A 14,579-nucleotide genomic window follows, 5' to 3' on the forward strand; every position below is an offset into this window, starting at 1 on the left:
CTGCCTTTGGGCAGACCTTCCTCCCACGGCCGGGAGCTGCCCGGCCAGCCCGACCGTCCCCCTTCGGTCTGTGTCGCACGGTAAACCGTGCTTGAAAGCAAACACTTGACGGGGGGATGCTGAACCCTTGCCACTCTTGGCAAGTAATTGGCCTACGTGTCCTGACACACTGCGGTGTGTGTCCCCTCGGGGCATGACTGATCGCTGAGTGCGGAAGGGTTATCAGCAAGAGCTTGGCCAGCTTCAGACATGATCTTGTCACACATATCCCCCCTCCGCATACACTTGCTAGCCCTTGGAAAATGAAAGGTATTTTGCTTACGTCCTTATTTTTGGTTTCCACAGTGACTTTGCCACCAGAGCTTTCTTTGATTTCCACTTCAATATAAGCTTCTTTCTCATCCGGGATCCAAGCTCGCTTCTTTCCTGGATGAGGAAGAAAAAGAAGGAAGGGAAGGGAAGGGAAGGAAGGAAAGGAAAGGAAAGGAAAGGAAAGGAAAGGAAAGGAAAGGAAAGGAAAGGAAAGGAAAGGAAAGGAAAGGAAAGGAAAGGAAAGGAAAGGAAAGGAAAGGAAAGGAAAGGAAAGGAAAGGAAAGGAAAGGAAAGGAAAGGAAAGGAAAGGAAAGGAAAGGAAAGGAAAGGAAAGGAAAGGAAAGGAAAGGAAAGGAAAGGAAAGGAAAGGAAAGGAAAGGAAAGGAAAGGAAAGGAAAGGAAAGGAAAGGAAAGGAAAGGAAAGGAAAGGAAAGGAAAGGAAAGGAAAGGAAAGGAATAGGTTGAAATGTAGGAAACCATTTGAAATTATCAACTGAAAGCCACATAAATGCAGTCCAATAACATGGAAGGACAGTGATTATTCCTTCCTATACTCTTCGTCATAGGAGCTGGGATTTCTTTGCCTTTTTTGTGTTTGGCAGATGTTTAATTTGCCAGGGTCAACTTTTAGTCTGACAGAATTCTGCTGTTTCAGAGTTCTGCACTCTGACCATTGCGAAAAAAGGATGGCGAGAGAAAGCAAAACTCTCCTTGTTCGCCGAGCCGAGAGGAGCAAGTTGGGCCCTGGAGCCCCAAAAGTGGTGAGCCACAGTACAGTGGGGTGGCCGGGACAGAGCGGACACCTCCAAAATGAAACAAAGCTGGAGAAGGCTTTGCCACCAGTCCCTCAGCCCATCTCCCTCAGCACTCCTGCCCCTCATGGTCAGGGGAGATGAACAGCCACTTCTGCCCACACCTCGTTAGACAAGGGGACAGTCAAAAACCTGCTTTTCCTACTTCTGAGACCTTCCTGTCCTCCAGGGTGATAGGGGCAATTCTGCAGCACCTGCAATACCATGGGTAGCAGCACTGGGAAAGGGACGGGGACGCTCTCCAAAGAGAGCCATGGCCAAGGGCTCCCCTGGGGCTGTGCCAAGAGCTGCCTTGGGGTCTTACCATCGAACGGTATTGTCTGAAGCTTCAGCTGCTCTGTGTAGCTTTTCCGGAGGTATTCAGCAGCCTCCCCAAACTCGCTCATGTCCAGCATAGACATCTTGCCCAGCTGGAGGAAGACTTGGCAACAGCAAAAGAAGAGTGAAAGACACCTGAATGCTGAAAGGAGGGAAGGGACAAGGAGTCAGTGCATGGGGAAAGCACCTGCCGCCGGGCTGCTAACCAAGAGCAACACAGTCACCAAACGCGCTTTTAATATTAGAGAGTGAGAGAAGACAGCGACAACAATACTAGCTAATAATAACTATAATAACAAGACAATTACTGAACAGTTTCCCTCCTGCTGCTATCAGCCCCACACTGCAAGTTCCAGCTGGGTGAGCCAGCATCGCTTTAGTGTCAAAATCCACACTCACATTTTAGGCGTCATCAGAGATCGTCAACGACACCCCTTTTCTTGATAAACTCAGCTAAAAACTATTCCAGCTCTACAGACCTGTTGGAGCCCTGGTGCCTTGCACAAAAGCTCTGCAAAGACCCGAGTCTATATTGCAGAGCAATACTGCAGGAAGATAAAAGCAAGACTGGAGGTATTATCCCTGGGAAGACTCCTTCTAGAAGACCGCTGTGACAGCTGCTTGGAAAAGCGCTTTTATGAGAACGCTTTCTAATATCCATCTAACACGGTATCACACAGCAGAGCTCCGAAACGCCACAGCTATCACGAACGTAGACACTGCTGGTAGCCAGCAACTTGGCAAAGCGCGCAGACCTTAGCAAAAATGCTCTCGATCCAGGTCTGTCCCACCCTCCTCTGTACCGCCAGAGTCAGCCCCTGTCCTCCAGGAACATCCACCCTGCAGAGGTGAAGTGGGTTAGTAGCAGAGGACAAGCGTGCACACAGACATGCTCTTTATTACTAACCTTGGTGATAGGGCTGAGTGGCTGTGTGCGTGCAGCAAAGCCCCTTTTTATTGTGTCTGTCAAGGTCAGAGTGGGAAAAGATATGTCAGAAATTCCCATGTGTCATGTCCACACAGCTCCATTGGTGCTGCTGTCCCACTGCCTGGAGAGACACAAAAGGCAAACTTCGCTTTTATCTCTCTGCAAATGCAGCCTGGTTATTTTTATTCCTGTATTGTCAGGCGAGTACAAAGGCAGAGTGAGAGGCTCCAGCTCCGGGAGGCAGCGCAGCACTCCAAGCCTGCCCATGCTGCCTGCTCCAGCAGGGAGCAGAGGAACGAGAGCTTCGCTGTTTCCTCCTGCACCTGAGCAATCGGTCCTCCTGCTTCTTCCCCGCACCCCGCCAGGAGAGCCACTGCCTGGTGGGATGTGTGCGGCCACTGACTTTCCGAGCTGGAGTATCCCAACCTCTTGCTCAGTTCTGGTTCAGCCTCTCCCCAGCCAGACTGCCTGGGAGCAAGGGACCAGGGAAGGACCTCGGGGCTTGGCCTCTGCTACCCCCTTGTCTTCTCAAAGGGCTCAGCTTGTTTCCTGAGGCACCCCAGCCACTGCCCATTTAATACCAAACCTCACAAACACCAGAATTTTCTTTTCTGGTTATAAGCAAGTGAAACTCGATGGTTTTGTCAGAGGGGTCTGAAGCTCCCTGGAGCCATAGCGGCGCGTGGGCTCGAGTCCCCTGCTCTGTCTTGCTCACGTGGATGGGCTCTGCCCTTGGCAAGCTCTGCCCAGCAGTAAACCCCCAGGTCCTGCTCTCAGAGCTCGCTTGCCTTGGATTGGGAGCTTGGTTCATGGCGAGACCAGATTAAAAATCTCTCTACAGAGAGGCTTCTGGGTTTCCTCCACACCATTTTACCTGGGCAGCACCCAAAGACACCATGTACAATGCGGTGATCGCAGCCCAGAGCACACCTCTGTCCCGACAGCACCACCATGGGCTGCCTGAGATGGGAACAGGACCTGGCAGGGGGCAGCCAGGCCCACACCCATGCCACGGGCATTTCTGTGCCAGGCTCAAGGAAAAGCCATTTTAGTTGCTGGCATCTGAAGTGCAGTGAGGTTTCTGCCCTCTGGGCTGGCCGTGTTGCTGCCTCCCCGAAGGACCCTCATGCCTGCCCATTAAGTGCTCTGCTCCTTTATTTGCCTTTGCTTTGGTGCATTTAAAAAGCGAAGCAGGGCCGGATGCTTTTTTGCACCCCATCTCCCTCCTGCCCGCAGCAGGCCAGGATGGGCCGCTGTCAAGGGCAGGACCAGCATGCACCTTCCCCAGGGCAAAGGGCCCCACAGAGCAGCCCAGTGACTGCAGCCAGGATGTGCATGCCCTGCCAGGGTGGGCTACTGCCACTCAGCCCCCCGGGGAACGAGGCCAGTCCTCTCTGCAGTGTTGCTCTGCTCCTTCCTGGACACAAAGCCACCCCAAGCCCCCCATGGGAGTAGGGGCACTTGTGGGCTGCTTGGATTCAATGGAGATTTGTGTGAAACGAGCTGCAGCCACCTCCAGAGCTGGAAATCAGCCTAACTAGAGCTAGGTGACTTGGGACCCACATGCATGTGCAGAGAGGGGCAGCATCTGCCCCCCGAGATGGTCCAGACGGCTGCATCCCCCATCCTTGGCCGGGAGGTGCCTCAGTGCCAAACCGCCTCTTGGCTCCCCAGTCATGTGGTCATGTCCTGGGGACATAGAAATTAGAAATAACCCCACCGAGGTGATGCTGGAGAACCAGGGCCCATGGCTGCTGGGTTTTGCTAGTCCCCATTCAGTACCCCTCACACCCCAAAGTAACTTGGGGTTGTTGTATCCTCCTGAGAGTAGAGGGAACTGAGGCATTGGGTGATTAAGGATTAGCTGCACAGTGCTGTGCCCAGGCTGGATGTGGCGTGGCCTCCGCCACGGCCAGAATAGCAGCACTGGGAGCTGCTTAGGGCATGTGGCTTCAGCCTGGGCACGCAGCCCAGGTTGCAGAGAGATTTTTGCAGCCCCAGGACCTGCCCTGAACCTAAGCCAGGCACCGGAGGGGGTTTCTGCTGAAGCCCCAGCAGCGGTCAGTCCTTCCATCTAGCACACAGGCATGGTTTGTCGCTAGTTCAAGGAGCATCTGGATGATGTTCTTAGTCATATGGTTTAGTTTTAGGTAGTCTTGCGAGGAGCGGGGAGTTGGAGTCGATGGTCCTTATGGATCCCTTCCAACTTGAGATATTCTATGATTCTATGATACACCCTGTGAGTCTGGCTTCCGGATGCAGTCTCCCCCACGTTCCCCTGGCCGGCGAGTCCTCTGCCCTCCCACCCTGCTTTGGAGTGAAGTCTGGGAGATTCATGGGATGGAGGAGGACTCCGGACCTGTCCCCTGTGGCTTGAGCCCCAGCAGAGAGGATGGTTGGGCTCAGAGATGGATTGAAGTTGCCTTCATTGGCTGCGCAGTGTAATGTAAAGGCTTTGCATGGTGCCAGTCTTCACCATGAATTAAAAAGCTCCCATGGAGGGGAGCCTGTAGCATGAACAAGGTGACTTTGAGCCCATCAGGATAAAGCAGGGTGCAAGCCCCCATCTCCATGTCCTGTGTGGGCACTCTCCCACCAGGCTGATGGTCAGAAGCTCATGCCCTCATCAGGATTTGGCAGCAGCTGGCACAGAGCTGCACTCCACGGATGTGTCTACTGCATCTCTCCAGGGGAGACTGTCGGGGGGACACTGATCCTCATACCTCTCTTGGCCATGGCGTGACAGAGGTGCTCAACCTTGCCAAGATGGCAGAGTTTCAGTATCCTGAAGAGCCACAGGCACCAGTGGACCACAGGTCGCTCTGAGGTTAGCCTGGTGGTCTTCTGCCTCTCTGTCCTGGGCTTGGAGTCAGGTTTCCACCCACACCCTGGAGGGACCCGAGGCCCTTGGCGGGTCCGGTGCCAAGTACCTTTGCCACGAGTGCCCAGGCAGTGGGACGAGCTCTCGACCCGGACCTACCAGCTGGCCCAGCCTCACACATTCTTCTCAGGGCATGTACTCGCCCCGCGCTCTGCTCACCTCCTCCCCTGCCTTATCTTTAAAGCGATTTTATTTTCGGAGATTCCTTCTGCAGTTCCTTCTGTTCACCCTAGTTTCTCTCCCTCTTTGAAGAGGTTCCAGCAGGGTCCATCAAAGGCCGAGCAGATCTGTAGAAGGGGAAACGTGGAATGGTCGCTTCAGCAGCTGCTGAAGTGCACTTCCGCTGGGTTCGGGCATTTTCGGCGCTGGTGTTTGTGATGTGGTTTTCGGGGTGGTAGGAAGCTCATCCTCATATTGCTGGCAAGGCCTGAGCTGTGCCCTGCTCAGACAGGTGTGACGGGGCATCCTCAGTGGGGCAGTGGCCACAGAAGGCTCCTATGGACCTCCCACGAAACCCCACGGGCACAACGAGGAGCCCATGGCTTTAGCCTGAGTGGAGGGGAGCTTTCTTTAGGTGGCTATTGCCTGAAGTGAACAGTCTGCCTGAATATCCCACCAGCCCTGCATGACCGTCCTCAGCAGTGGGAGCATCTCCCCTGGCCACTGAGTCACCCCTGTTCTTCCCCCTGTAGCTCTGTGCTTGCCCCGTTGGTGTCCCGTGATGTGATGGAAGAGGATGGGGCTCCTCAGCCGTGCCCCCAAGGGCTGGACAAGCCTCTCCCCATGGGACAGGACACCACCAGCACCAGACGGCAGAGCTGCCCCTTCAATGAGCATTTTGTGGTCAGATCAGCTCCTGCCCAGCTCTGGAGAGCCAGGAGGGTACCAGGGACTCTGCCATCCTCTCCAGAGAAATCCCCCGGCCGTCCCCCGACCCCTGGGAGGAATGTTTCCCATTAGCAGGCTCTGATAAGTGGCAGGAAGGAGAATTACTCTACGTGTCAGGCAGTTCGCTAGAGGTTTCCACACTTAACATATCACCGCTATCAGCTCCCTGAAATGCACTGGAGGGGAGTGCGAAGGCGGCTGATTAGATAAAGACAATCTGCAGAGGGGCTATTTCAGGCATATTTCCATCGAGCGAGAATGTCTGCTTACAGCGAGACAGGCGGAGGTGACAGGCCAGCGCTGCCAGCCCGACAGCGTCCCTCTGGCTCAGCCTGGCCGTGCAAGACTCCCTCCAAAGCAAACCCCTAAATCCCCACAGCCCTGTCCCACCAGGGCAAGAGAGACAGCAGCCACCACCATGGCACAGCTTTCCATGCACGCCTCAACATCAGCAGGAGATGGGTGCAGCAGCGATGCCGCTGCCGGGACCCCAAAGGGCAGATGCTCCTGTGGGGCTTGGGATGGGGTTAGCACTGTATCCCCTCATCTCACAGCTCCCCGGGCACTTCCCAGCACGAGTGCCCTGCTGCCTGGACATCCCACCCGGGAACAGTGTTGATCCCCCTGTCCTGAGCTGGCTGTCCCTTGGCCAGAGGTGAAGCGCTGCCTCTATAACCCTTCATGAACATGCATGAAGCTGCTGCTGCCATGAGTGTCTCGGTGCAGTGGTACGCACCTTGCCATGGCATGAGGCTTGGGCAGCATGGGCATGCTGATGGCTGGGCCTCTGGGCATCGTGCTTACACTGCATGCAGGAAGTTACCAAAATGAATATCAGGATTGAGAAAGTACCTGGAAGAGACGTGATGTGAGAAATTAAGTGTCCAGAGTTAGCAAGCAAGGTGTTGGGAAGGTCACACGCAGGCATGGAGACAGTGAGATCACCTGGAGACTGGGAAAATTGGAGAGGTTTTGTTTGTTCGCTTTGAATTTACCAGCTTTGAGGTTCAAGGGTTTTTTGCCACTGTAAAGCATCTGTTTAGGAATTAAGGTTGTACTGAACACTGCAAAAATTACAGGAACATGTGAGCCTTCAGTGAAGATGCTTGAGGTTTTGGCAATGCACTTCAAAACAATTAGAGAAAAGAGAATCTTGCCCTGTTCGTTTGAATACTTAATAGCACCTTAGTTGCAGCTGGCCTGCCGGGACAGACCCTGGCACACAGCAGCCATTGGAAATCATGACCAAGATCTGCCTTGGAGCCTGCAAGAAAGGCGCAGAGCCAGAGCAGAACCAGAGGTGGGACATGACTCTGCCAGTCCGTGTGCAGGATCTGCCCCCGCAGTGTTTTAGCTGTTTGTGGTTTTGCATCGGTTTTCATCTGCTTTGAGGTCCGGGAGCACGAGGGTGGGTGGTGTCCTGCGTGCACACCGAGCCCAGATAACCAGCCGCTCGCAGAGCATCAGTCCCCAGGATGATCCCACCACAGCCCCCTGCTCTCTCCACTCCTCATGCACCTTCTCCTTTGCTCCATGGGAAACTAGACCAGGGTGGTGTTGAGGAGATAAGCTGATGGAAGTGGCCGCGCTGGGCTGAGACCTGCCTGGCTGTAACAGCTGTTTCCTTGGCCTGATGAAGGCCATGGCTCTGCTCTCCTGGCCTGTCGACCCAGCCTCCTGCTCACTGCCAGCTCAGACACTTCTCAGCTTGTCCTCCCTACTGCGCTTGGTCATCAAGCCTCACACTAGACCGAGCTGTTTGTCTCATGACAAGGGACAACCGTTCAAGATAGAGTGGCAACAAACTTGGGAGTTTCTCATGGGACCTGGCAGGCTTGGACCTTCAAGACTGGCTGTCACCTAGGAGGGAGCAATGTTCCTGCATGTCCTCACATCACGACAGGAGACCTTCCCACATCACTATGGCCCATCAGACATAAGCAAATGTCTGATTTCCAGTCTGTGGTCTGGATATGCCGTGGTGGGATACCATCTTGCAGGCAGCAGCTTTCCCCTACAAGATGTCCCCTGTCCTTAAGCAAGGCTCTGCCCCATGGCATTTGGGCTCAAGGGTTACCACCTTGAGCATCCCAGCGCAGCAGCTGAGCTGGACACACACACGCAGCCCACGCTACCGCCTGTTTGTTGGCTGGCGGGAGAAATAAACCTCCCTAAAAGCTACCCTGGGAAGCAAGTCCTGGTGCTGGGGGGACTCTGGCCCCGGGGGACCAGCTGCTGGGTCCATGCACAACCAGCACGGCGGCTGCTGGGGCTGCGCCTGCAGGGACCTGCTCCCCCCCCCGGCAGAAGGGGATCAGCATCAACCCCACCTTGGGGCGGCAGAAGCTTGGGCCCGGCTCGGGGAAGCGAAGGTGCAGCCAAAAGCAGGTTCAGCACGGCAGCTTCATTTTCCACCAGCCGGTCCCGCTGCCTCTCTCGCAGCCTGGCTCAGTGCTATTTATACCTCGCTCCACAGCCACTTCACGGCACAGAAAGGCCTGGTGGAAAAGCTAAGGAAGTGAAATTACTTTGGGGAAGAAATGACACTACCCGTTTATAAATAACCCAGGTTTCATTGATCTTTTAGATGCTCTCTTGGCAGAGAGTCCAATGTCATCGCTCCAGCAATGCAGACAATACTTGGGCATTGTTTTATTCTCAGTTACAGGGAAAAGGACAGCACCAGCTGCCTTTCTATCTTTAGCCCATGAGAGCACCCTTCAATTGTTCTGCACTTCAAACAATAGCCACACGTGTGGGGGGTTTAAGATTGCTGGCCTTACCAGAGCATTTTGCATCGAAATGCGGCCTTAGAGACAATAGATTTCTTTCATGCCCTGGCTGAAGCTGGTATTTATACGACAGAGAAGCCAGGGTGCAAGAGCTCCGTCTTGTTTTTCTTGCGCATGATGGGCCAGCGAGAGTTTCGGCTCCCCGGGGAGCCCTCTGAACTCTCTTCCACGAAAATAGCCCTATTGTTCTCGCTTTATTTGGCTGGTGCTGAACATCACATCATCCCCTCCGCTCGCGGGGTCAAGTTAATGGCTTTGGTACTACTCTATTGCAAAAATGAGTTTCTGCATTAATGCACAAATATCCTGAGATGCAACAGCATTGGCCAAAACCTCAGACTTGGCTATGTTGGTTTTGGAGCAAGGGAGAATGGGAGGATTTTTTTTGCCCTCGTTACAGCGTACTGGGGAAGTGAGCACGCCCGCGTGCGGTTGATGAGCGATTCTTTGAAGGTGCGGACGGGCGGCCAGGCACCCAGCTCTGCAACCGGCCCGTCAGCTGCAGTGTATCAAATGCCCGTGCATAACTCGGCAGCGTCGTGGGCAATCAATCTGCTCGCTTTCTGGTGGCCCTGCCAGTGCGCTCAGTGCCGGGCTGCCTCTGCCCTGCGTGGCTGGGGGACCTGGGCTGTGCCGTGGGTACCCCGGGTGCAGGATGTGGCTGAGTTGGGGACCTACCTGCTGCAAAGCTCCCATTCATGCATCAGGCTCTGATGAGTTAGAAAAGCAGGGTCTTGTCAGAACTATTTATACCCCCCGCCCTATCATGGCTGATGTTGTATTGATTTTCAATTGTCTGAGCCCTGGGCAGCCTTTGAAAGGGGTTGTGACATCCCAAAACCACAAAGCCCACCTTTGAAGGCTCTTTAACAGCCAGAGGAGAGGTTTACAAGTATAAAGTGCTTTTCTTTAAACTTTGCAGGACTCTATTTTTAGCAAATAAAGATAATGTCCCAGTTGCTGTTGTTCATCTTTTGTTGCGTGTAACATGCCAAATACTTACCATGTCTGCCATATTTTTTTATCATTTAACCTTCTCCAAGCTGCATTGCAGCTCTCTTATGCTGTAGCAGAGATTATGGGCTTTCTGCATGTACAATCCTTCCTGGGCTACTGGATTACTTTGAAAAGATCTCATTCTCCAGACTGAATTTGGAAGAGAGAAAGAAAAGGCAAGCCAGAGCTCTCTATAAAAAGTTTTCCCAGTCAGAGCAGGGTGTGTTCGTTTTGGGACCTCCCAAGGACAGGGCAGCAACTTTTTCCAACTTACTTGCAATGAAACGGGACCATTTCTCGTGACATTTCACTTAGAAATTCAAGCTTTTTATGCCCTTTCTCAGACTCTCAGAGCAAATGGAGAGGAGAGGGGACTCAGGACCCTGCCAGGACCGAGGATTGAGAGGGGAAATGCTCCTGTTTGAGTAAACTCTGTCCTTCTGCATCGTCATTAAAACTCTTGGACTTTGTTCCTCACTTCCATTCCTCGACCAACATGTGGGCGAACAGCCCTTGCCATGTCGGGGGGGTCTAAGCAGGCTTCCGGTGCAGGGCAGTTTTCCAGCGAGACAAGGCTGGATCTACCAGTCCGCTTCCAAATTCACAGCCCGGATCTGTATTAATTAAGGTGTGAATCCACAGTTACCGATCAAAGGGATGGCAGAGAGGAAAGAGTCGGACTCCCAAGTCCAGAAAAGAGACAAGGTGGGTGCATTAGAGAGCTATAATCACAGACCTTTATTTCAGAGATAGATCTCTAAAAGCAGAGCTAAGAGGCTTGCAATGACCTGGACAACTCCTGACAGCGGTAATAGGATAAAGAGCCGGTCGTTTCTCGGCTTGGCCTGTTGACCGGTGATGATCCGTCTATGGAGGTTGACCGAGTGTAACAACAGGCATTGCCCAGTGCTTGCTGGAGAAATCCCTCCACCACGGGCAGGCATGTCCCAGGGTGGGAGGCTGCCTTTGCACCCTCCTCTTAATGCGTCCCACGGCGGGGTCCCCCTGCCTGGGGCTTTCCCTTGCTGTCCCAGGGTGTAGGCGTGGATAAGGGCACGAGCAGCACACGTGTGAGCACAGCATGCGTGTGTGAGCCTGGCACCCTCCTCAGCTGTCATGCTCTAGGTTAATACATATGTATGTATTTATATATGTACAGTCTTAATCCACCCAGAGCCTCTCTGCAGGTTAGACGGGCCGGGGGCTCTCCTGCACAGACAGGCTCCGGGGTGAAGGGCTTGCTGCGGGGCTTGGCACTTGGTGCAGTTCCAGACTTGGTGCTGCTTTTGCTGCTGGATAACAGTAGCTCTTAGGGCAGATGGGAAACGGAGGCAGAGGATAAAGTCACTTGCAAAAAGTCATCCAGGCAGTGGCCAAGCGAGGAAAGGGTCTGCTCTTCCTCCCAGGCAGTCCAGTGACACATCTTACAGCCCCGGGACAGGTCACCAAGGGGGCGGGGAGGTCTCCATCCTGGGGGGTTTTCAAGGCTTGGCTAAGTAAAGCCACAGCCACTGATCTCGTGCTAGGGACGGTCCCACTGTCAGCAGGAGGCTGGGTTAGAGACCAGCCCCTTCCCTCTCTCACCCCCTGACGTGAGGAAATGTCCGAGCTACTCCCTGGTGGTAGAGCAGACAGAAAAAATTAGTATTCGCAGGCAGCACACTGGAGTCAATGAAATAATTCACAATTGCCCAGTTTTGTGATTGCAGGATCCGAGCATCATACGTAGATTTACTTGTTCTGCTCCCAAAGCTGTGTTAGTGAAAAATTAAGTCCAAATAAAGATGCAGATCTGAGGCTGGTGTTCAGCTGTTGTTCTGCTGGCTACGCACAAGCGTCACACAACCCTCTCCTCACCAGCAATCGATGATTTCAAACGTTCATAGCATGGGTAGCAAACCAAGTCCAGCCCCACTGCTTTTGTTGGAGCCTCACAGTTATATCATAAATGCGCTGTGAAAATGCTTAAGTAATGATATTACTCCAGTAAGTACACAAATGATTGCCTTGTGATGATAATAAATCTTTTTTCTAGTTACGCTGCTGTGTCGGTGGTACCTTACTGGCAAACCTGTTAGGGTTGTTTCATTTTATTACACTTATTGTAAGGGGAGAGCGAGTTAGGACTGACAGTTCCTTTGTTTATTTAAACAAAAAAGTAGGAAGGACCTGGTTTGGTTTGGATTTATTTACACATAAACAAATTTTATCTGTTCCTAATACAGACACGTTCCTACAGAATTAACCCTCTTGATTTGTCACACTGCCATTTTGAGCCCTATTAGTATGAAATGAATGTCCTGCAAGTATATGAAGCTGTTCTGAAATCTAAGATTTACCAGACGTACTCGACTGAAGAGGCACAGAACAGCCCCCAGCCTCGGATCTGTCCGAAACGAGGGCAGAGAGCAAACCCCATCTCCTGATGAACTGAGACAAAGTGAGCATAAATACATGTCTAAAGTGGGAGAAAAATATCAGCTTGCATCACGCCGCAGGGCGTCCCAGAGACCGCCGAGGACTCGGGAGCGCCTCCCTACCGTGGCACAGCATGCGGTCGGGGGTGTCCCCCTGGGGACACCCGGTTGCAGTAAACAGCCTCTCTGGGAACAACGGGGGGACGTCTGCGATGGGGGCTGCCAATGGGCTGGGCTGCATCGAGGTACCCCCGGCTTACCCCCTTTTCCAGTCCCTGTCGGTGCAGTGCAGCAAAGGGATGCGGGCAATGAAGATGCTGAAGAAACGGAAAACATGAAGATGTTTCCAGTATCGGTTCAGTTCGGGTTCTTTAATTCCACAGCCAGGCTTGCAGTTCCTCTGTCTTCCCCTGCCTGCAAAGGGTGAATTTCAGCTCCCGCGAAGGCAACAGATGATGCAGCTCCAGTACAAGAGAAAGTGCCAACGAGTTAACGTGAAGAGGTTTTCCATTGCTTTTGGCTCACCACAGCCTCAGAAATGATGCTGGGGGCTTGCAGTAGTACTCTGGGGGCAGTTCGCAGTGCACAGTAAACCAAGGTCCAGGTTACAAGTCTCCATGGTGAAAACACCAAGACACTCACTCTAGGAAAGGAAAGGCAGAGCAGGGGTGAGATGGCCTGCCCGGATCCTTGGGACTGCCTTTCAGACTTGATGGGTCCCTCCAAGCTGGGATAATTTCAGATGAATTGAATAGCATCAAATGGAGCTGGGGTGTCGCTTCGGCTCTCCTCCCTCGGAGGAAGCTCTCCCTCCTGTGGGAAAGGCAGAGGTTTGCAAGATCTCCCTTTTGTGCATCTGCAAGGATGCTGGTGGCCACCCCGAGGTTGGGCTCGAGCACCACGGGCTCCCTGGAGGGGCAGAGTCACCGACTGCGGTGGCCCCTCCAGAGGCTGGGGCTCTCCGGGGGGACTGTGGTGGCAGCCCCGCGTGCCCAGCCACACCCAGGCTTTCGGCATTCGGTGCTACGGAATGACGGAGTTGTTGAAGTATCGGTTCAGTTCAGGCGCTTTAATTTCCCAAGCCAGGCTTGTGGGTCCTGTCTGCCGCAGCCTGCAAGGGGCCAATTTCAGCTCCCGCGAAGGTGACGGATGACGCAGCTCCAGTGCCAGAGAAAGTGCCAACGAGCTGACGTGCAAACCGCCACGCTCCCCTGCCTGCACCCTGTCGGCCCTGCCGCACGCTGCCTCCGAGGGACAGCACAAACTCGAATCCACCAGTTCACTGGCTGAGGTCTTGTGACTGTAAATGTCTTCAGTTTTATGAGACACAGCAGCTTTCTTCTAGTTCAGTTTTCTTAGAGCCACTCCCCAATGTGCGGCTTGACACGGGCATTCAGAGAAGATGCTCGCTGGGGTCTCCCCTCTGCACGTACGGGCAGCAGAGCTTGGCACTGCGCAGCAGCAGAAGAATCAGTGGACCACTCATTTTTCCATCTGGGCGGGGTTTGACCGATGGAGGACACTCTCTCAGACCGGAGAGATGGGGGCTTTCGCCACCAGAGGACAAAACCTTTTCTGGGGTGAACGCCTTGGCCGAGCAACCCCCTGGTGACCAAAAGTCTTCAGATGTTGGCTGAATCCTGGAGATACAACAGCTTTTGGAGACAATCTCTTTCGGACGCCACCGGGTATTTTGTGATTGATTCATCGGCAGCGGGAGATGGTCACGACCGCTCGTACCTTTGTCAGGCTGCTCCCGGAGAGCAGCACCACACCAGTCGAGTCACTGCGTCCTGGGCCCTTCTCCCGCTGCCCGCCTGCTGCCAGGATGCTGATCCTTGGGTGCACGCCGGTGGGAAGATCGCTGGCATGGCGGCAGGCTGTGAGCTCCGCAGGGAAACGTGTTCAGCATTTGCACGGAAGAGTATTTCTGTTCAGCACAACAAGATCTACCCCAATAAATCGGTAAAATTACTGTCCCACGATATACAGACAAGACACGATCTTGTCAAGTGTTGGCAATGGATCCATCCTGGAGAACACCCCTAGCAAGCCCCTACCTGTTCCTCAGGCCGCGGGCGTAGGCGAGGTGGAAGCCCGGTGCCCACCCCACCTTTGCGACCGCCGGGATGGCGCCCAGCCCTCGCTACCAAACCCAGCGCCAATTCCCGAGCCGCGCCGCACCGTGTCCGCGCTGGACGCAGCACCTACAAGGCCACCGGCGAGGCGGGGGGG

The 14,579-nt window shown here is 53.8% G+C and overlaps 2 protein-coding genes across 2 annotated transcripts in view; one reads left to right on the forward strand and one right to left on the reverse strand.

Annotated features, from left to right (window-relative positions):
- MYH7B (myosin, heavy chain 7B, cardiac muscle, beta) overlaps positions 1 to 1,525 on the reverse strand; it is a 29,104-nt gene extending 27,579 nt beyond the window's left edge. Inside the window, exons 1-2 of the mRNA XM_009318655.1 lie at positions 1,429 to 1,525; positions 323 to 426 (exon numbers count right to left, since the gene is read on the reverse strand). Of these exons, the coding sequence (XP_009316930.1) occupies positions 323 to 426; positions 1,429 to 1,525 (201 nt within the window). The remainder of the gene's footprint in view (positions 1 to 322; positions 427 to 1,428) is intronic.
- A 12,688-nt stretch (positions 1,526 to 14,213) lies between these two features.
- Positions 14,214 to 14,579, forward strand: part of GSS (glutathione synthetase) — a 12,578-nt gene continuing 12,212 nt past the window's right edge. Inside the window, exon 1 of the mRNA XM_009318690.1 lies at positions 14,214 to 14,309. Within this exon, the coding sequence (XP_009316965.1) occupies positions 14,214 to 14,309 (96 nt within the window). The remainder of the gene's footprint in view (positions 14,310 to 14,579) is intronic.

This window comes from Pygoscelis adeliae, unplaced genomic scaffold (genome assembly GCF_000699105.1).
Source record: "Pygoscelis adeliae isolate BGI_AS28 unplaced genomic scaffold, ASM69910v1 Scaffold72, whole genome shotgun sequence".
Classification (NCBI taxonomy): domain Eukaryota; kingdom Metazoa; phylum Chordata; class Aves; order Sphenisciformes; family Spheniscidae; genus Pygoscelis; species Pygoscelis adeliae.